This window comes from Euprymna scolopes, chromosome 9 (assembly GCF_053919585.1).
Source record: "Euprymna scolopes isolate OS-2025 chromosome 9, ASM5391958v1, whole genome shotgun sequence".
NCBI lineage: Eukaryota > Metazoa > Mollusca > Cephalopoda > Sepiida > Sepiolidae > Euprymna > Euprymna scolopes.
This window is the reverse complement of record NC_136490.1, coordinates 158,284,093-158,307,586: the sequence shown is the minus strand read 5'-3', so window position 1 is coordinate 158,307,586 and position 23,494 is coordinate 158,284,093. Positions and strand designations below refer to the sequence as shown.

The 23,494-nt window shown below is 28.3% G+C and overlaps 1 protein-coding gene across 1 annotated transcript in view; it reads left to right on the top strand.

Annotated features, from left to right (window-relative positions):
- LOC145284943 (ras-GEF domain-containing family member 1B-like) overlaps window positions 1-23,494 on the top strand; it is a 102,214-nt gene that overhangs the window by 65,744 nt on the left and 12,976 nt on the right. The window contains exons 5-16 of the mRNA XM_080134041.1: window positions 2,169-2,213; window positions 7,244-7,287; window positions 10,172-10,313; window positions 14,430-14,516; window positions 15,385-15,450; window positions 15,808-15,876; window positions 18,081-18,173; window positions 19,422-19,524; window positions 20,285-20,325; window positions 20,601-20,639; window positions 22,213-22,308; window positions 22,447-22,514. Of these exons, the coding sequence (XP_079990167.1) occupies window positions 2,169-2,213; window positions 7,244-7,287; window positions 10,172-10,313; window positions 14,430-14,516; window positions 15,385-15,450; window positions 15,808-15,876; window positions 18,081-18,173; window positions 19,422-19,524; window positions 20,285-20,325; window positions 20,601-20,639; window positions 22,213-22,308; window positions 22,447-22,514 (893 nt within the window). The remainder of the gene's footprint in view (window positions 1-2,168; window positions 2,214-7,243; window positions 7,288-10,171; window positions 10,314-14,429; window positions 14,517-15,384; window positions 15,451-15,807; window positions 15,877-18,080; window positions 18,174-19,421; window positions 19,525-20,284; window positions 20,326-20,600; window positions 20,640-22,212; window positions 22,309-22,446; window positions 22,515-23,494) is intronic.

Here is a 23,494-nt window from a genome sequence, read left to right as displayed (position 1 = left end):
TCATAATACAATATTGGGTATCATTGTTAGTTAATTTCATATGCTTTATATTTTGTAAATGATTGAAACAAAAATTGTATGATTCATCATACAATGATTGCTGCAATAAAACCACACACGGTGCTCAGTGTAGCGTAGAGTGCACGGATGATTGCAGTTACATTTAAAATGCTGTTTCATTACTGTATGACTGTTACCTGTGCGTGGGGTGTTTTGATTAATGGTATAACTGTTTTCTCTTGTGATGTCATTTACATCAGTACTGCCCAGTACACAGGTGACAGTTATGCTCAAAAAATTAATTTAACTATGCTGTACTACCCATAGTGAACCTTACAATCCTTCATACTAAAATTACATGTTAAAGTAGTTTTGTATAATTATATATATATATATATATATATATATATATATTGTTCCAAATAAGAGTATACACGAAGGGATTATAGTTGTTTATAACTGTTTCAAGGCAGTGTTTATTTTAAATCATATAATGAAACATTTCTCAAAACCTTGGATCATCTTCAAAACAGAATTGTCGTAAGTATTCTGTAAAACAAATCAACAATGTCCAATTTCCACCAAAAGCAAAACAAAAATTACAAGAACAAATTCAATTTTAAATCACTCGATAAGTTATTAAATTTCATATAATGATGCAGGATTTTAACTGGAAAAGATTATGACACCAGGTTCTAGCAGTTTGTATTAAAAATAAAAACTTTTTGATATTTTCAAATGAATATTTGGAAACCAAATCTAATTCAAAATCTAATAGAATTCATTATCAGCTCAGTTTGAAATTGTTTGAAGATGTAAATGATATTATTGATGCACTTGTGATAATTTCATTTGCTATGAAACTGCAGTAAGGTATTGAAATAAGCCGACATTTATGCAGTATAATTCACAGCTGCCAACACAATTAACTTTTAGGAAATGTATAAATTTTTTTTTTTTTTTTTTTTTTTTTACTGACCTGCATAGTTTTAAAATTCTGAAACCGAATATAAGATTTTGTCTATAGTCGCCTCAGTAATGTTATTGTTGCTGTTTGATTCCTTAAAAAATTGTTGAATAATAATAAAAATGATTTACTCATAGCTTATCCTGATCCCCCCCGACTTAAGATAAATTCGAAGATAATAAATCTTATAATCAGTTTCCACACTTAATGTAGAACATTAACTTTTAATGCATTTGGTAAAAGTGACTTTTGTATATTTTGTTTGTTTTTGATTTTTTGGTTAACTCTGCTGCATGAATGACAATATCATATGTGGTTTAATGTCTCGTTTAAAAGCTGGCATGCATTGGATGGCTTGAATAAATTGACTCCAAACTAAGATATCATTGACTTTCAAGCAATCGTGGGCCAGATTTTTATTTATCCTACTTTTTTAGCATTTCCTCTCATATTTTCCTTAATCTTCTCCTGCCAACTGACCCTGCTACCTCAACTGCTCTACATAAACTTTAATCATTTTCTGTGTTCGTTTCTATAATATATATATATCATGAAAGTCTCCTGTTTTGCACACATATCTCCTCAAACTGTCCAGATTTAATCTTGCTCTGAAATCATCAGATCTAAGCCTCTTTTCAAGATTCATTACACACCTATCATGTCATTCTTGTGTCATTTCTATCCATGCAATGTATGTCTGTTTAATTATTTGCTATTCATATTATTTCGATTTTTTGGATAACTATTTTCATCTTGAGTGTCACAATATTTTGATGGACCTTCGACCTTCTTCAGGTGTACTTTGTTGAACTCTGAAATGGTTTTGTTGTTAAACTCGGGAATTTGGATGGAATTTTGAATACAACTTTATTTATTTCATGGGGGTAACATGCTCTCATTCCATTAGTCATGATTGGATAAAGGTTCTAAGTAATTCGCACCCACACTTAGAATTGGGCCTTCAATCTTCAGGAGAATATCACTTTTATAATTTTCCAAGTACATTAACCACTGCGCCACAGATCCTTGCATACATAAGGTCAGAGGTTACATCAACCAAAACGTGAAGATGACATTCCAGATGAGAACAGTAGAGTGAAAAATCTAAATACGAATAACCAATCCTCATCTCAAAAATTTAGAAACGTAATTGTTTGACCCGTTTGAATGAAATTTTCAGAAATTTGTTTTTCAATTTCAGATGTGTGTTTGTCAACAGAATTTGGTGGCTGACAGAGTGAAAAAGGTAAATCTTTTATTTTAAATTTATTTATTGGTCTGTCAGGTTGAATTTGAAATATCATTTGCATCTCTAAATGCCAGATTGGATACGTGCATCCTAGGAACAATCTCTGCACACAAACCATTCTGAACATCTCATGGGAGGATTATTGCACCAACCTCAGTGTCCTCCAGGAGGCCAACACCATCAGCATCAAAGTCATCATCATAAGAACCAGTTGAGATGGTCAGGTCATGTTGTCAGGATGTTGGATTCCCGGTTGCCGAAACAACTCTTCTATGGGCAGCTAAGAGAAAGGTGCATTTGAGGAGACCAGAAAAAATGATAAAGAAATTTTCTGAAAGTGAACCTGAAGAAGTGTGTCATCATCACAGACATATGGGAGATCTAGGCCAAGGACAGGCAAACCTCGAGGCAAACCATCACCAAAGGCACAGCCACCTTCGAGGCGAACTGACGCGTGTATTTCAAGAAGAGGAAGAGAAGAATGCTTGCAAGTCAACCTTCGAAATGGAAATGGAGCAACCTGCCCACTCTAGGAAAGGCAGTTCAGTGCCAGGATCGGCGCTGTCGACCATCTCCGCACACACTCAGAACATGACTACTACTGCTGAGGGGTTGCCAAGAGAGAGCAAGAATATTCATTAGGAAGGAGTTTTTCCTTCGATATCATAGCTAACATTAGAGGCCATTGTTGAGATAGCTTGTTTTCTATTGATTGAGGTATGTCTCTAATTCCGTACAGTTCTAGCAGGTCAACACTCTCAGTCTTTGCCTCCTATCTTTTTGGCGGAGTAAGTTTATTGATTAGTGCTCAAGAAATGCTGAAATAGGCCAGAGTACTCCTGGTTTAGAGGTGCTTGCTTGATTCTCTCCACCTTTTGACTTTGTTACATCTTCATGTGGAGGAAAAAAAATAGCCATTTATTTTTTAATCATTTGACTCTAATAGTTTTTCATACATTTTGACCGATGAAATCTTTTCTTTTTGATTCACTGTTGAAACACAATGAAGAACATAGTGTTCAATGGCTCAATTTTGCTGAGGTAATAAAAATACTGATACTCTATTTTTTCAAGTTGATAAACACAACACATACCAGATAATGAATTTCTTTAAGCATTTTTGAATCTCAAATAGATTTGAGACATATTCACTTTGCTTCAACTTTATTCATAAAACCTGGCTCTAATATGCATTATTAGCTATCCGTTTGGAATGTGCTTTTTAATATCTATTTATCTCTTAATATAATTTGATATTAAACAAGAATTTCTGTTGGGATTGAACCTGAAACTAAACATCAACTTTATTATTTATCTGATGATATGAACATCAGAAAAACCTGTCATGGATTGATCAACATTTTGATGATATTCATCTTGTTAAATGTTGATGAAGCAAATAACATAATTGAAACGTAGATTAATCCGTGGTTTTTCTGATGTTTTTCTGATTTCACTTATAATAACTCTACACTTTTGAAAAAAAAAGTTTTTTAGTTCGATACATTTCAACTTATATTCCCTAAAACAGTTTTTCATGGTAAACAACTGATGTTCCTGATCATAATATTAGGGTTAGCTTAAAATCTTGGAAGTGAAATAACACACAGTTTGCAAGAGGTTGATTTACCATCAAACAAGTTTTCCAATGAAGAGTTTGGAACTAATTTTTTTTTTCACTATTTTAAAGGTTAGAATCTTCCAAGTATATATATATATATATATATATATATATATATATTATGTGTGTGAATTCAGTGAAATAACAAGAGTGCTCAATCACTTGTTCAAGAGCACATATATATATTTTTTTTTATTCAATGAATGCAATATATTTTGAATGTTATTTTCACGTTTCGGTCAAACTTACGGAGGTTACATCAACCAAAACATGAAAATGACACTCAGTAGTCCGAAAAATATTGTATTAATAAATAATAATAAACAATCATTATGAAAAAAAATATATATTGAAAAATTATAAAGTTTAAACAAAACACTGTATAAAGACTAGTCTAAAAGTCGCTTACCTTTTAATATTAATTTTTAAAAAATTAATAAGAAAGCATTAATCTGGCTTTCAGGCTGAGATCTGAGTGTAGTATCTGTTCTGGTGCTATACTTAAGTTAATTTGTCCTTAGAAACCCTTTGTATTTTTGTCTGCAGTCAGTCCCCCGTTTTTGGGGAGCTGGTTTTCCCCACATAAAAAGGTCTTTGTGTCATATTTTGCTCTCATAGGGAAGCAAATAAATACAAATAAGAAATCACCACACGCACACATAATCTTACACAATATCTCATGAAACGTGATGTTTTATGTAAGTTGAAACCTGAAGTTTTAATACACTGATATATGAAAAACAAAAAACAAAACAACTGTTACAAAATGTCTTTTCTTTCAACGGTCTTTTTACATCTTTTTTTTAATAGTTTAATGTTGTCCATTATGCAGATGTTTTTTTGTTTTTTTTAATAAAATAGAACTAAAGATTATAATTTGTTATTGCATATTTGTATCCCACACCCATGTTGCAGCAGCAGTAGCAGTAGTGTTAACAATTGATGAACACACGAACACAGTCCCCACTCCATCGGGTTTACAGGATCCAATTTCTTCTGTGGTGTTTTTGTTTGTTTGTCGTTGTGTGATTATTGACATGAAAAAAAAAACCTGACAGGAAAAGTGAAACTGAAGCGATGCCATTATCGATTTTTGCTCAGAGATCAAATTTTCTCTTAAGCAGCTGTTCAGGAAAAAAGTAATTGCATGGCTGAACATGAAAAATCAGCATGTGTTTTCAAATTGCTGGTTGGCAATCAAGAATTTTCTTTTTCTATTTCCTTAAAGAACTCCCCCCCCCAAAAAAAAAAAAATTCTGGAAAGAAAAAGACTGAAACTTGTTTCATCTATGGATAATTCATTCTGGTTTTGCGATTTTGAGAAAACAAGTAAAAATGTTTAAGATTGAAATGGTATTTTCATCATAACTTAAGTCTGCCACATTTTAAGTTTTAAATTGCATTTTCATAATAAAATATGCAGATGGAATGGATGCATCTCCAGAATGGATTAGTTTTTGGTAGTTTTGTTTCCTCAACCTGTGTACCATGGCTGTTACGTTTGAACCGTGTTTGTTACACTTCAAACCTCTCTCTGACCCCAATGCCATCCAGCCCATCGCAAAGGAACAAACAAATACAGAAAAAGGAAAAAACAAAAATCCAACTCTGCTTTTTCTTCTGGTTTTAGCAAAAGGCATTTATTACCGTGATTGTAATTATTTTTTTGGAATGATTGTAATTATTTTTTTGGAATGATTGTAATTATGTTTTTGGAATGATTGTAATTATGTTTTTGGAATGATTGTAATTATTTTTTTGGAATGATTGTAATTATTTTTTTGGAATGATTGTAATTATTTTTTTGGAATGATAATTTAAATTCTCATCACTCAAACTGTTATCTTTATTTTGGCTGTTATTTTCACAACTTTTCAGTCTTTGTTCTCTGGCCTTCATCAGGCACCAATTAACATCATTGATAACTTTTTAAAAATTTCAAAGTAAACTCTAATAAACTGGCTTGGATTGCTTTCAGTTTTTTATATGTAAAAATTCCAATTGAAATTCAAGGAAAAAAAATATTTTTTTGTTCATATGAACAAAATTATGAAATCGACACATTTTTTATTAATCATTTTATTAATAAATCTTTTCAGTAAAGCAATGAAGATTAATTTGTGATTTGTAGTTTAAGAACTTTTATGAACTAACTTTGTATATTCAGCCTAGCAACCGTATTCAGGTTTATATATCTTGGCTCAATTCGTTTTTATCTTTGTTCCTTCATCAGGAATTGGACTCACAACTAGCAGACAGAATTCAGTCAATGATTTATAAAGCTAATGTATAGCATGAATTCTTGAAAGTTTTTCATGTAATATGTGCAACTTGGCAATTAAAAAATTCCTGACAACCCCTTTCTTATACAATGAACTCACCAGCATAACATATCAATAACAATGTTTGCCTTGAGGAGTATAATAATTGTACAAGTACAGCTAGGTCATTTTCCATATACATTACAAACCCAACTTGCATTATTGCATTTTTCACTTAAATAGTTTTTTTATTTGTATGTTGGCCATTCAAGTTATTATTACATAACTTAACAAAAAGGCATCATAAAAATGGTGACAAAGAATTGCACAACACAAAAGTTGCTATGAGATTACAATTCAATCATGAACATTACAAAAGTAACAGCAAAAATGTTTTTATTAAGAATTGAACTTAAAATAAAATACAGGAGCTATATACAAATCTTTATGTACTTGTCATGGAACGAATATCATATTCCAAAAATTATGTCAATTTATCAAGTAGTTTTTTTAACTACAAAAATAATTTTTTATGATTAAGACTATAGCATGCACATTTTCAAATCTAATTTAAATCGGTTTCTGTTGAGCTGTACTTTTAAATAATCAAGCATTCCCCAAGTTCCACCATTACTAATCATGTTGTGTCATCATCTGCCTAACACTTATTAACTCTTATCCTAGCATGACCTCTGGGCCTTAATAAGCAGCGACACTCAAAGTAAAAAAATAGCGAGGCACTAGCTTTGATCTGCCATCTTTTATAAATATTTTATTAATGAGGGGGAGACAACTCAATTTGAACTATCAAGATCAAAATAAGCCTAATGATGTATACAATTTATATGTCAAATTGCTAAACATTGTAAAATGATTTTCTATATAAAAAACTATTTGATCAATTCATGTGATCTTTAGAATATGGCATCTTCTTCCATGAGTACATACATCATAAAAATTTTTCTGTATTTTTCTTTTTTAATTAAGTTGAATTCTAAATAAAAACCAAAAGTTTAATCAAGACAAGTATTCAAAATGGAACTCGTTATAAAATTTTTTTGCTTAAGTTCAGTGCTTCTGTCGCAATCTGACAGTTATGCGATCATTTTTATTTCTAATTCTGCTTTTGTTGTTTGATCTTGTAGGAATCTCTCGGACGTTTCGGACATCATCTTTTACGCTTACTAAAGTAAGTGCTTTATATCTTTTCTGCATTTTTTAAATAATTTTTTAAAATATGTTTTCATCTTTTTGTTTTATTAAAATATTATATAATATTTATTAAAATATATATGACTATTTTTTTTATAATTTTAAAATGAATAATTTTGTAATTTGGTTGCATAGAATTAAAAATTGATTTTTAGTTGGTATAAATGAATGACACCTTGGGGAAAAGTAAGTATAAATTGGAAAATGACAGAAATGGGGGAAAAAATAAAATCAACAGAAGTAATTTAAGTAATGAACTTAAGAGACAAAAACATTAAATTGTAGAAGAATGTTTCAAACAATGGAGAAATGAATGTGTAAAATTTCCAATTTAAATTAAAAATAAAATAAATTTTTATGTTAACATAAACTTATGAAAATCGATACATTTTAGATTAAAATATTTGCATTAAAGCAATGGAAATCAATTTGTGTAGCTTAGGTTAAGAACTTTTATCAATTAATTTTAAATATTTAGTGTAACAATCGTGTGCAGATGTGCAAGAAAAATATGAAAGATTGTGCTGAGTTGTTGTCTGTCTAGAATTGAACCCAGAACATTCTGCTTACAAGATTGGATCTTGTTATTTTTGTGCAATGTCGAGAGTTCACTTGTACAAATGAGCATTCTTTTTGCATGGGAGAATTCTTGTTGGGATAAAAAGAATACAAACTTTATCTTGGTGTGTGGTGGTGGTGGTGGGGGGGGTGATGTGTTGAGACCACTGCAAATGTTCAGCAAGAGAGAAGATAGAGTTGACATCGTTTGTGCTGGGTTATTTGATTGATTATTTGTGTTTTGGAAAATTGTCGATACAATTTCAGAGTCAAATTCTTTTTTTTTTTTTTTTTTTTTTTTTTTTGCATATTTTCATCTTTTACTATGACATTCAGGGTAGAGAATGAAGAGGCATTCAACTAGTTTAGAGAGAGGTTGACGAAGCTTAATTTTAAACGAAAGCCAATAGCAACCAGCAAATGTTTCCATATCTTTCAATTTCAAAATTTTACTTTTGTAAATAAATTCAAATTTTTCACTGATACGTTTAGGAATGTGTGATAAAACTTGGATTTTTATTGTTATTTTAGCATTCTATACCTTGGAGATGTAACATCTTTTCAATATCTGCAAAAATTCTTTGGTTGACGACAGTCGAGAAATTAGAAAGTTTTACTCAGTTATACGATATCAACAGTTGAATGCTAAATGTGTGACTACAAATGGTTTAATGCAAAAAATTAGACATGCCATCTCAATCTTCCAGTTGATCCTTCCTCATTGCACTAGAGATAAAGTTGATAGTCTAAGGAGCTGTTATTCCTTCTCTTCACTCATTTAAATACACTGAGTTAATTGCAGTATTAATTAATTTGGTTCATTCTATTTGTCAGTATTTTTAAGACTAGGGGAGGGGGACAGCTTTGGCCGGTCATAAAATACATTTAAATATAATATTTTAATCTGTTCGGATTTTATTATCATAGTGTTGTGATTTTATTATCATAGTGTTGTGATTTTATTATCATAGTGTTGTGATTTTATTATCATAGTGTCGTGATTTTATTATCATAGTGTCGTGATTTTATTATCATAGTGTCGTGATTTTATTATCATAGTGTCGTGATTTTATTATCATAGTGTTGTGATTTTATTATCATAGTGTCGTGATTTTATTATCATAGTGTCGTGATTTTATTATCATAGTGTCGTGATTTTATTATCATAGTGTTGTGATTTTATTATCATAGTGTTGTGATTTTATTATCATAGTGTTATGATTTTATTATCATAGTGTTGTGATTTTATTATCATAGTGTTGTGATTTTATTATCATAGTGTTGTGATTTTATTATCATAGTGTTGTGATTTTATTATCATAGTGTCGTGATTTTATTATCATAGAGTTGTGATTTTATTATCATAATGTTGTGATTCCAAAAGTAAAAACAAAAATTGGGGTGGCATCATCTAGCACCGAAAGCAAAACTTTTGCATTCAAAGCTGCTGACGTTACCACTTGACACGCATTTGAACTGATTAAAAATAAACTAAGATGAATGTACAAAATGTGTGACGACTTTTTTTTTCAATTTTGACTAATTTTTGTCCAATTAAAAACTATTTTAATCGACTAAAGACACATAAAAGAATGGTCCATGAAAAATCCAATCATTTGAGGTTCCTAGCACTTGTCTGTAACTTTTAGTTTCGGAAGAGATAGTTTGAAAATATGGAGACAGATGGATAGACAGACAGACAGACATATAGTTTTTTATATATTAGATTTGTATTATTTCCATGTGCCATCCTCCATTTTGATGGTTGTCTGCTCACAATATTTCTGCTGTTGTATTTGTATAACAATAGATGAACACGTAGTAATAGGTTCAAAATGCCCACAATGTCTTATGTTTCGAGCAACGATTTGCAAAAGAGAAAAACATGCATGCTTATATTGTTTTTTTTTTTTTTTTTTTTTTTTTTTTAAAGTGTTACTAATTTGCATGCATAGACATCAACTTTCCTCTGGATGGGTGTCCTAGAGAAAAATAATTAAAAATCTATATTTTTTTCAAAGACCTTTGCCCTACAAAGCTACCACCTAGGCAATTCCGAATAAGTACAGCTACTGAATAATAATTCACTGATACTTAAAATTTGAATGAAAACAAATTTGAAATTGCTAGGTTACCCATGGCTAACATCCTCCTGAAAAAAGCGAAATTATATAAAGGTTGAAACATAAACATGAAAACAAGTTGAAATTATGCTAAAAACATGTGAGACTTTTTTATGTAAAACCTGATTTAGAAAAGAAATTTTCATTGAATTCTTATTTAAAATTTTTTTTTTTTTTTAGCCATTGGACAGATCTCTTTGCATATGATTTCCTTGATGAACTGATGATGAAGTCGCTGAAGGACATTTCACACAGGATCGTGAATATTTTCCCAGAGTTACGAAAGGACGTCACAACTATGATGCACAATTTACTACATCGAGTGAGAAACAGATTTTATTTTTTTTCGTTGAGATTAAATGTATTAACAGTTTTTTTTTTAATCATTTTTTTTTAATCATTTTTTTAAAAAAATAGTTCATTCAGTGCATATTATTTTGATAATTTTTTAGTTTTTATTCATTCAATCTTTTATTTTTTTTTACCAAACTATTTATAGAAAATTCACAAAATTTTCTTAGTCACCTGCCCCTCCAATAAATGAATCTCTTTTTGTGCAATAGAAGACTCAAAATATATTTAATTCATTTTTGGACCAAAAATCTTTTAGGAAATTTGGCTTCCAAGCTATGAAAGAATCTGTTAGAAATTGGAATGGGATTTTTCCAGCAGTCTCCTTGTGAAAATTTAACGTCTTGAGTGCAGAGATATTCTTGTAATAAAAAAATAATGCAAAAATGGTAAACGAAAGAAATAAGTCGATTGTAGAAAAAAGAAAATTACTTGCAATAATTGGTGGTAGTATTAATCCAGTCACCATCAGAAGTGGCCTTCCTTTTAATGCCAAGATAAAAACTTTGAATAAAGAATTCAGAGATTCAGTATATTTTTTACAGTGATTCCGGTATCTGATTAATTCATTCTTATTAACCCTGGATATAATCATCCAAATCTTTGTTATTATATTCAATACGACCATACCAAAAATATTACAAGACAAGGTTATAAAAACTTTTTTAGCTGGTCATCTTCAAACCATTATGGGCACTGGCCACAACAACAACAGCGTTGTAGGTCACATCATCAGCATTATTACTCCAAAGAAAATGTTATATCAATGAAAACTTATGGGAGTTTTTAGTGTGTGTGTATGCACGTTGTGAATTGCTTGAGTGCATAGTCTTGTAGACATACCTTGCTTTCAATCTTGATTAAATAGACACAAGAAATAAGGGAATAGAAAAAGCAGATATTAATAAAGGTGTTTTATTTCTTATAAATATTTAAATATATACAGTGAATTATACCTTTTGAAGACAGATTTATAACAAATATAAAACTTTGAAACAAACCAGCAGTGTTATCCAGCATTGCCTGAGGCAAAACTGTCGTATAAATTCTATCCTTTTCTTATTACTTGAGTTGACGTAAGGGAAATAACTCTGTGAAAACAATGTTATTTTATTTATTTATTTATTTTTTACTTAACATTAAAAAATACATGCATTGATAATATTGAATGATATAAGTGTCCATTAGAGCCCCAATTAATAAATCTTTTTTTTTTTTTTTTTTTTTTTTTTTAATATTTTGGGTATTATACGTCTGGGGTTGATTTTTTTTTTTTTTTTTTTTTTTTTAAATTAATTTTTATTTTAATTAAGTTTTTATTTTAAAGAAAACTTAGTGGGTGTTTGTTGTGTAAGACATTACTCAATGTTGACTTTCAGGATTGTCATTAACCTTTTTCTCAACAAGCTCCACATAGTAGTCCAAAGGATTAAGATTTGGAAAGCTAAGCCAAAAGTTAATGGTCATGTGATCATTACTCTGATGAACTGATTTTGATTAACTGATTTGCTTTCATTTTTATGGACAATATTTCCGATTATTCATTCCGACACACCATGTTCTATTGGCATCAATCTCATGATTTTTTTAGTATTATCACTAATGGTGTGCTGTACTAGTTGAATGAATTTGACTGTTGTAATGCTATCAGTGTGTCTTAAATATCTCTAACTTTTTGATAATGGTGGCACCTTTCTATCTTCAGTATTTAATTCTTTAGGGATTTTGTAAAAAAAAAAAAAAAAAAAAAAAAAATCAAGTGACTTATAAAAATGGTTCTATTTTTAAATTGCTGTATTCAACTTTCATCATCTTTTTATTTGTACTGAAAGTATATGCGCTGAGAATTCAGAAGTATAGGAATCATAGTCAAATAATATTCTTGCTACTGTGAAAATAACCCATTTATTCATATACTTTACGCGCACTGTATATAGTGGTCCAAAGGATTAAGATCTGATAAGCTAGCTACAATTTGGTCGTCTTCAAGTCCAACGTAAACATTCTTGATGAGCCATCCCCTTAAGTAATCCAATTTACCAAATGGTCACTACTAATGATTACTATGATATTGTCGCATTGATTACTGTATACTCATTAACCCTTGTCCTCAAGTAGCCTCCAGGCCTAGATAAGTAGTGACTCCTATGTAAAAAAAAATAAAAAAGAGGCATTTCATCATATAGCCTATAATGTTTGTATAAATGAATAAATTTATACTATATATATTTATATTTTTATTCATAGAAAGTTTAGATAAGTCATCGGTACCATCAGTTTCAAATCTGATAATAGGGCACCGTTTTAAATACCCATATCAAGCTCTTTTCAGCCAATGCTCATCTGTTTTAATAACCAGAATTGGAATCATATAGATACCTTACTAGATCACATTCAAATCACATAAATTAAAATTAAAAAAAAATGTCTGAAAGAAAAAGAGGAATTTTATATGTGTAAAATTTTCCGTTGTATATGATTTTAATATATTTGAACTGTTTATTGTGTCCTTTATGAAAAATGTTTTTATTCTATCAGTTTTAAACACTTCTCGGTCCCAAACAGAACCTTTTCTGAATGAACCAGTCTAAGTGAGATAATCTTGCAAGTTCTGAAATCTATTTCATAATTTATAATAAATTATTTTATTATATCTTTATATTTAACTTTATTCCTCTTCTGTATATCGTATACCATGTTTATATTCTTTCACCCATCCTATTTAAAAACCTATTATGTATAAATTTTATTATAAAACTCTATTTTTATAAGATAAGACAATTTTATAATATTTAAAGCCTAACTTTAATTATTAAAAAAAAAACAACATTTCTATTAATTCCAAATTTAAAATTAAACCTTTCCGATTTTTATTCCAAATTTAAAATTTCAAAATTTAAAAGCAAATTCGATATCAAATTAAATTTCTATTTGATTTCTATCAAGAATATATTTAAAATTTAAACATTTCAATGTAGTCCTATTTTTTTTCTTGAATGTTTATCTAGCCTAGGGGATTTGTATACTATATAAAACTCTTACAATTATATTGCTTTTGTTCCAATATAATAATTTAAAATATATATATATATATATATACATATATATATATATATATATATGGCATAATCACGTTGATACACTGGTTCTCGTCAGATCACCAAAGTTAAGCAACAATGAGCCTGGCTAATACCAGATGGGTGACCATTTGGGAATTCTAGGCGTTGTATGTGCTCTCCGCTTATCTCGACATTTGTTTCCAGTCGTCCTGAACATCCACTTCACTTGCCACTGGTATTTAACAATGTCGACTCAGGAGAGGTGTGGTTGGATATTGCGCACCTCCTGCCACAAAAATTTCACACTCAGGCATTCCTACCGTGAGTGTTCATAATCGGTCAAAGACTGAAGGAAGTCTTTTATATACACACACACATTAGGATAAAACCAAAATATGGTGTATAAACATTTTGTCATTAATATATAAACATTTTGTCATTAATATATAAACATTTTGTCATTAATATATAAACATTTTGTCATTAATATATAAACATTTTGTCATTAATATATAAACATTTTGTCATTAATATATATAGATTTTGTCATTAATATATATAGATTTTGTCATTAATATATATAGATTTTGTCATTAATATATATAGATTTTGTCATTAATATATATAGATTTTGTCATTAATATATATAGATTTTGTCATTAATATATATAGATTTTGTCATTAATATATATAGATTTTGTCATTAATATATATAGATTTTGTCATTAATATATATAGATTTTGTCATTTATATATATATAGATTTTGTCATTTATATATATATATTTTGTCATTTATATATATATATTGTCATTAATATATATATATTTTGTCATTAATATATATATATATATTTTGTCACTAATATATAAACAGTGCTTAATAAACAGTTGAATAGAGATATTAAATAAAATTTAAAAAAACATGGATCGTTTTATTTATGTAAAATATACTTATATATATCTGTGTGTGTTTTGATTGTTTTCTATTCTGTTTTTTAAATTAATTTTATTCCTTAAATATTGTAGTTGTCATGTGTCCAGGAATTTGAGGACTACATTTCAAAAGTGAACACAGAATCCATGCAGAAATCCCAAAACCAAATTATTCCGACGGTAAGACATCAAATCTGTTCCTTGAATTATTTCTTAATAACTTTTTGTGATTTATCCAGGATATTTAAAAAAATAACTTTTGAAAAATAAAATCTAACTGCAGAATACAATGTATTCTTTTCGTGTGTGGGTAAAGAAAAAGTAAGATCTATCTCATAGTTCGTCCATTAAATTATTGAATGAAGGGAAATAACTCTTGTGGTATTTAAATGTGCTTGAGGTTTCTTCTTTTAAATTACCTGCAAAGTTTGCAAATTGCTATACTAATAAAATTGTGTATGACTTTCGCATTTGTGTATTTATCACCTCATTGTGACTTACACGTTTTGTTTTAATCAAATAATCTGTTATTTATTGAAATCAAGAATGCAATAAGCTTAGTAAAACTTGTGTAAATTTGATGGCTTATTCTAAAAAAAAGAATTAAATTACTAAATCAAATCCATCATAATATATTTCATTTTTTATTTTTTTATTTTTGGGAAATAAGTCAGCCATTTTAATCTTATTTTAATGTTGAGAGAAAAAGAATTATTAAGTGACTCTGAAATTTGAAAGAAATTTGCAAACATTTAACTTGGTGAATAGAAGAATGTTGTATTCTTTGACTGTTTGCAAGCTATTTCCATCCTATAATTTTACAGATTAGAATATTATCTTTAAATAGTTATAATTTTATAATTTGGTTCAAATAATTAAATTATCAAACATTACACCAATAATTAAATTTAACTTTCAAAATTCTAGTAAAAAAATGCTTTTAAATGTTTTGTATTTAAGTTCAGATTTTAACTGCATTAAATTTCAGGGATAGTAACATTCTTATACTTCAAAAACTCTATATTTTTATAAAATTTATTTTATGCAGACTGACATAATTGAAATGTGTCCAAATCCCTTGATGCTTGCACAACAACTGACCAATATCGAAATTGTAAGTATAAATTTTGTTTTTTAGTGACTCAGTTTTTGTAATTTACATTCATGATATAATTTTAACTTGGATAAAATACTTAATATAAAAGTAATACTCTATACTGCTTTTTATAACAAGAAAACAAAGTCTTATAATCCTATGAAAAAATGTTTATAATCATATAAAGTTTTATAGTAACATCACCCGCAAATGATCCCCATTCATTTAAAGAGTTTGGATTACATTTGGAAGGCTTTGATTGTAAATTTTATTGTCTGCACATTTTGATTTATTTTCAATATTCTTTCTTCATATTTTATGCGTTTCGCTTTTTTTTTTATTTGTAATATTTTCATACAATTATTTTTTTACTAGGATCGGTTTTCACATATTGGAGCTGAAGAATTTTTTTGTGCATGTTCAGAAAGCAGAGATAACAACGGGGTAAGTAAAAGTTTATAAAATTTCTACTTTTTGTCCGCATGAAAGTAAACCTACTCCATTTCAATGAACGTTCTTATTTCTAACTAACATTAATACCTCTTGTTACTCATTGATTGCATATTAATATTATTACTGGTTTATTATATTGGGTAATATTGTTATTACTGGTTTATTATATTGGGTAATATTGTTATTACTGGTTTATTATATTGGGTAATATTGTTATTACTGGTTTATTATATTGGGTAATATTGTTAGAACTGGTTTATTATATTGGGTAATATTACTGGTTTATCATTAAATTATATTGAGTATTGTTTTAACTGGTTTATTATATTAAATTAGGTAATATTACTAGTTTATTATACTAAATTATATCGGGTAAGCTTTGTGAGTAGAGATACTTTAGGTCATTCCTTACTCTCCAAATGCCAATGTTACATGGGTATAGCCATTTTATACTAATATTTTACAATAAGACACAAATAGCCAACTCGTTTAATATAAAAACAAGGTTTTCTATATATGTCATACAGCGGTTCTATGCAGCTCTGACAGTCTATGGATATCCACTGTTAAAAGCTGCCTGTGCATGAAATTTTTGTGGCAAGAATTGTGTAATCTCCAACCACATCTCTCCTGAGTTGGCATTGTTTTATTCCAGCAGCAAAAATTCAAATTGACTGGAAACAATGCCAAGATAAGCGGAGAGCACATGCAGTGGCTACTATTCCCAAATGGTCACCCATCTGGTACTGACTAGACTCATTGTCATTTAACTTTTGTTGTCTGATGAGAAATGATGTATCATCATGATTATGCTGAAAATATGTTAAGGAGAAATAAAAATGTTTTGCATAAATGTTATCCAAACAGTATCAATAAAATATAGTTATTTATCGGCATTTACTATTTGAACTCCACATCATATTCAATTTAACAGCCATTTTACATACTGATGTACTTTTGATGGTTTTTAAATATCTAGAAATTTGGATGGTTTTTAAATATCTAGAAATTTGGATGGTTTTTAAATATCTAGAAATTTGGATGGTTTTTAAATATCCAGAAATTCCTAATTAACCTGAAAAGATATTTATTTCTCTTTCAACTTCATTTTTATTACTGCATCCCGTATTCTCCTTGGTTTTCCCCGATTAACTGATTCTGCTACCCTAATTATTACTAATTGTTTACTAACCCTAACTATAACGTCAAAGTCTATTTACATTTTTCTATATTGCAGATTAAATCTTTCTCTGAAGTCATCAAATCTAAGCCTGTTTCGAACACTAGCATTAGACATTCATCATCTAATTTTCTTATCATTTCTCTTCATGCAACACATATCCTCAATTTTCACTGGCAAGATTTCCATACATCATCACACATGCTTGATAGACTTTTCCCTTAAAAGTACTAAATAGCAACGTCTATGAACACCATGCTGCATCAGTGCCAACTTGGCCGTGATTAGATTGCTGCATCCTATTTGCTTACCTTGTTTTACTTGCCTCTTCATGGAGGCAAAGATTTTAAAATGAGGGAAAATCCAGCTACTCCAAAAAGATTATTTTACATTGGGACAAAAATAAGTTGCCTTGATCTTAAAGGATTGCATTCTAATTAGACATGGACCAGACAGAGACAAGATAGAATAATTTTTTATGATAACTCGCACATGACCATGGAATCCTTTTATTTGCTTTTATACTCAGGTTTGCTATTGGAGTGCCGGTCAAAATGATCAATCATTTGGAGACTATATTTCTAATACAGAGTTATCAATAAGTATTTTAAGACGTTAAAACTAATTTTATTTTTTATGTTTTTTACTAAAATGAATGAAATCGATATTTGTAATTTATTTTAACACCAACATTTACAGAATTATAAGAATTTCAGCATTTATTCAGTATAAGATATATTTTATTTAAATACAAGATTTCTAATTGGAAATTATGTAATCAAGCTTTTTTAAAAAATTTTTTATTTTATTTAAAAGATTATTCTACAAATTTTTTTTTGGGGGGGGGGCATTTTAAGGAGAAAAATTAGGCGAACTTCAGAGCATAACTCAAAACCATCTCTTGATAACTATTTCGAGGGGCAAATACAAAGGGAGGGAATTCTTACTGCAAAGGGAGGTAATCGATTTGGTGTTTTTATGTTTTGGCTTTCATAGAATATTTTCAATTTTTCAGAATTGTAACAGTAATAAAATGGTATCAAACTTGGAAAGTTATGTTCAATGGTTCAATCGACTCAGCTATTTTGTAGCTACAGAAATATGTTCAGTAAGTAGAATTCAATATACTAAAAAATTATTTGAAAAAATAACCAAAAAACTGCAATGTAAACAGATTTTGTTTGAACAGAATGTTTCTAGCATCTTGTTTATGCTAACTATTGAAATAAACAGGTTTAGTGTGCTACCTCCTTTAATATCACTAAAGTTATCTCATGCTTTTTTAAATGTAAATAAAACTTCAAATTGATTTGTACTCAGTATAACATTTTTTTCTATAAAAAACAAAAAGAAAACCTATATAAAATAATTGCATTTCCATTGATTTTTATACGAAAAATCAAGCAGTATTATTTAGAAGAATGCATTACTTAATATTTGAAAGGAATTGGAAACATTTAAACTGCCAAATAAAAAGTCATTTAAACTGGTTTTAAAATTCTTGGCAAATTCTCATGTGTTAAATAATGGAAAGTTTTGGAAGCTATTTTCATCCAATAATTTTATACATAGAGATGAAAAATGTGTAGTTTTATAATTTTAATGAATAATTTTAAATTGATTAAAACAATTGTGATTTTATGATTTCAATAAATAATTTTAAATTGATTAAAATAATTGGTTTTATGGTTTCAATAAATTTTTAATTGATTAAAACAATTGTGGTCTTATGGTTTCAATAAATAATTTTACATTGATTAAAATAATTGGTTTTATGGTTTCAATAAATAATTTTACATTGATTAAAACAATTATAGTTTTATGGTTTCAATAAATAATTTTTAATTAATTAAAACAATTGTGGTTTTATGGTTTCAATAAATAATTTTACATTGATTAAAACAATTATAGTCTTATGGTTTCAATAAATAATTTTAAATTAAAACAGTTGTGGTTTTATGGTTTCAATAAATAATTTTAAAATGATTAAGACAATTGTGATTTTATAGTTTTAAATAAATAATTTATAATTAAAACAACAATACTTGAAAAAATTAATTGTAATTGTATAAAGATTTGATTCCATTTAAAAATTTAATGACAAAATGGAATTATTGCAATAGCATTTTATCTTCAATTCCCATATTTAAAAAAGTTAATTTGTGAAAAATAGAATGAAAAGCAAAATGGAAACAAGAATAAAAAGACTCCTAAAAATGCTGCGTAGGTAGAGAGGTAGTATGAAATAAAAGAATACTTGAATTGAATTATGCAATTGAGATTCTTTGAAAACCAGACTATTTAATAACATTTGTTTTTACTTTTTCACTAAAATTGAACCATTTTTCTTTTTCAGCATTTAAAAAAGAAAAATCGCGTTCGAATGATAGAATATTTTATAGATGTGGCAAAAGAATGCATCAATATCGGCAATTTCAACTCGCTTATGGCCATCATTGGTAAGTAGCAAATCAACATGATTATTAAAGCTGAATTAACATTTGCTTTCCTTTAAGACTTTATATTAATCATACGAAATATATACAAAACTATACCATCAGTTTCAAAATAAGTAATGAAGTAAACGAAGTTTACATCTAGAATAAAAATACTTCAAATGGTTTCTGCACAAACACTTTAAAACAAGTAAAAACATTCTTCTAAGCCAATCAGATGCATGTCTCTAAATGTATAAAAATTTGCAGTTTTGATCCACCCTGAAGGCATAAAAAGCCGGATTTTTCTTTAATAAACAGTTGAGCCCAAATCAACTACAAAGCTTGCTCCAATCCCGCTTGCTTCTCTATTTGGCTTGAAGTTGTTATCTTAACTCCTGCACACACGGTCATTAGGATTTGCTGCAAACATTAACGAACACACACGCACACACCCAATTACTCCTTTACTTTTCTCATTGTCTGTACAATAAAAACAAATGTATAAAGTTATTCATTTAAATACTCTCAATTTTATAAAATTGGTAAAACTGTAAATATTTGTGCATGCGTATGTTAGTGGTACATATTGTTTCATTTGTAAGCTGATAAGTAGATAGATGTAAAAGAAATTGTTTAGGTGTTTTCCCATTTTATTTATTTTTTAGTTTTTATTAGTTTTAAAAACTATTTTTACTTAGACTCAATAAACTAAGAATTATATTTTATGTGCGTATCAACTTGAGGCAATACTGACCAATTTTCTTGTCTTTTTTTCTAACAGCTGGAATGAACATGGTTCCTGTTGCCAGATTACGAAAGACTGTAAGTCAGATTTTAATTAATGACTTTTAAATTGTCCAATTTCTGTTTCTTTTTATTTTTATTTATTTTTTTTTGTCACTGGAACTAATAAAATTTTCCTTTAGAGTAAATTTCTCCCTTTGTTCAGTTTCCTTGTCAAGCATTCTCGCATTTTTAATTTTTTCGTTTAATAAAAGAAATTATCAATCTTATTTGGATTTCAAATTTTTATTTCTTCATTTTAAAGAATTTTCTATAAATTTTATGCATTATTTTTTTTCTTTCTTATTTTACAGTGGGCAAAGGTCAACAAGGCTAAATTCTCCATACTAGAGGTAAGAATATTTTTGTTTGAAGCCATATTATTTATTTATCATTTTTTTTACTGCTTTTTCACACCAAACACGCACAGTGCTATTTGGATGTAATGGTCTACTATTTGGGACAAAATCTATAGAGATACTATGTAGGGAGTTGTGTAGCAAGATGACTATTTACATCACACTTTAACTTCTGCATGTCAGTACAGTAAGAATCAGGAACCCGAGAAGGAATTCAGAAGTCCAGCAGTTTGAGAGAATTATTCATTTGAGTAGAAGGCTTTCCAGTCTCGAGGGTATAGGAGTGGTATTTAGCTGCTTGTTGGGTTAATCAGGAGTATTTACGTAGAGTGGGTACAAGGGTTTGGAATTCTTCAGAGCACTTTCTATTAAAATACTTGAAAAATAAGAACAGGGATGCAATATATAATTACATGATTGTAAAATAATTGTGATGATATAATAAAATATAATAATGATATAATAAAATATAATAATGATATAATAAAATATGATAATAATATAATAAAATATGATAATAATATACTTAAAAATCAGTTCGCGATGTATATCTACTTGTGGAATACTTGTCCTTGGTTGGGTTGCAACAATGAATTCATGTTTGCTGTATTTACTTGTTTACGTTTGACAAATGATCACCAGTTATTCTTATCAATGGATTGTTGACATTCAAATTTGTTCAGAATGGTGGAGTTCATAGTTCTTGTCCAGTGTTTCTCCAATATTAAAAAACAAAAATAAAAATCTAGATGATGTACGTATCTGTGATGAAACAAAAATATCATATTCCAAAAATTACATAAATTGATTAAATAGTTTTATTTTTTATAACAAAAATAATTTTTAAATGATTAATGGAAATTCATAGGCATTACAACATAACTCAATTCATACTTACTCCCTTGTTTTTGAAATTTTTTTTTTTTCAAAATAGCTGGCCAGACAGTCACTTCTTGAATACTTATAAAATTTGATTCTTATTTAAAAATACTACTACTTGATCAATTTATGTGATTTTTAGAATATGATGTTTTTGTTTTGACACAGGTACATACCTCATACAATTTTTTCTTTATTTTTGTTTTTTAATGTAGGAGAAATTTTGGACAAGAGTTGAATTTATAAATGATAGCTATGCATTTATTTTCCATGCAGAAAACAGTAATTTAGGTTTAAGTAATCGAGCGTAAAAGATCTCCATGCCCCCCCCCCCTTTAAAAAAAAAAAAAGGAAATATTATGGAATGTTGGGAACTTCAAAAGAAAGATAAAACAAAACAGTTTATTTTAATCTAACTTGTTTTCCTCTAGCAATTCTTGTTTACATTATTTAAAAATACCAATCATCAGCAAAATTGAAAAAATTTAAACATAATTGAATTTTAAACCAATAATTTTTAATCCTTTTTCATTGTTGATTTACTTGGTGCTTTTTGCTTTAAAAAATAAAATAATCATTTGGATAAAAAAATGGTAGAAGTAAAATGGATGTTAATTTCTTCTGTTCTTTTAATAAATTTGATTTCATTAAAACCTGATTCCATCCCTTTTTTTTTTTTTTTTTCCAGCATCAAATGGATCCTTCGAATAACTTCAGCAGTTATCGTTCCTGTTTAAAAGCTGCCGTCTGGCGATCAGAAGGAGCAGTTGATGATCGAGAAAGGGTAAATCATTTTGAATCATTTTATTAAAATAAAAATGTCTTTTCGATATAATTTAATCAAGCAATTATGACTCTTCCTATTTGTTAATTCGTAATAATTTTTTGTGGAAAATTAAAAAATTTTACTTTCGGTTTTCAGGTTATAATTCCATTTTTGAGTCTTTTTGTGAAAGACGTTTATTTTCTAAACGAGGGATTTCCAAATCGGTGAGTTATTTCAATTGTGAAAATTGTAATTTTAGTAATATTTTTGTGAAATAATATAAAGAAACAAAATAAAATCATATCAAAAGCACAAGAGAATATCACCTTGCCAATGTCACTTAAAACTGGAAAAAACTAGAATAATTCAGATTATGAAGGAAGTTTTTCTTTTCTATATCTTGAGATTTTGTAAAAATATAAAATGAAAAATTTGTGCATATACCAATTTTTCCTAAGTCATTACTTCTTTCAAATACTAGTGAAAAACAAATGTTAAAATGTCCACATATGCTTGCAGAATAGTCATTTCAAGCTTATGAGGGTTTTTTGAAGCATGAAAATGTTTTTTATATTTAATATTTAATATAAAAAAACATCGTTTAACTGATTCAAAAAAACCCTCATAACCTTATAATGAAAAACAAACACTATTTATATTGTACTCTTGGTTAGAATTAATTACAAACTTTTAGTAGCTGTAGCAAAACTTTTTTTTTTTTCTTACAAATAACTGAGGTAGGGGATCAGGACCGTTTTTTATCAATGGCTGATCGGTGACCCAGTTTGGCCTCTGTAATGGTTAGAGTATCATTTCCAATTGGAAGGTTTACACTATTTTTAATCGCTTCTGCCTAGTGTATAAATAGGTTGAGTGACTTTTTTATTTTAGATGGCGGCCTGCCAGTATATGATTTGTTTTAATATTTCATGTACCAATATAGCATTGTATATATATATATATATATATATATATATATATATAAATATATTATAAAAGTTCCCCAAACTACATGGATTGAAGCAAGATTACATAAAGGTCCTCATTCATCTCTGACAAAGTATTTTTACGTGTATTTATGTAAATTATAAAGAAGCATCAATATTGTTTAATCTTTGTTGAATTCAAGTCTTTTACACAAACAGTCGTTTGCCTATTTATGTGTTCTTTCATTTTCTACAAGAAAATGAAAATGTCTGTTTCC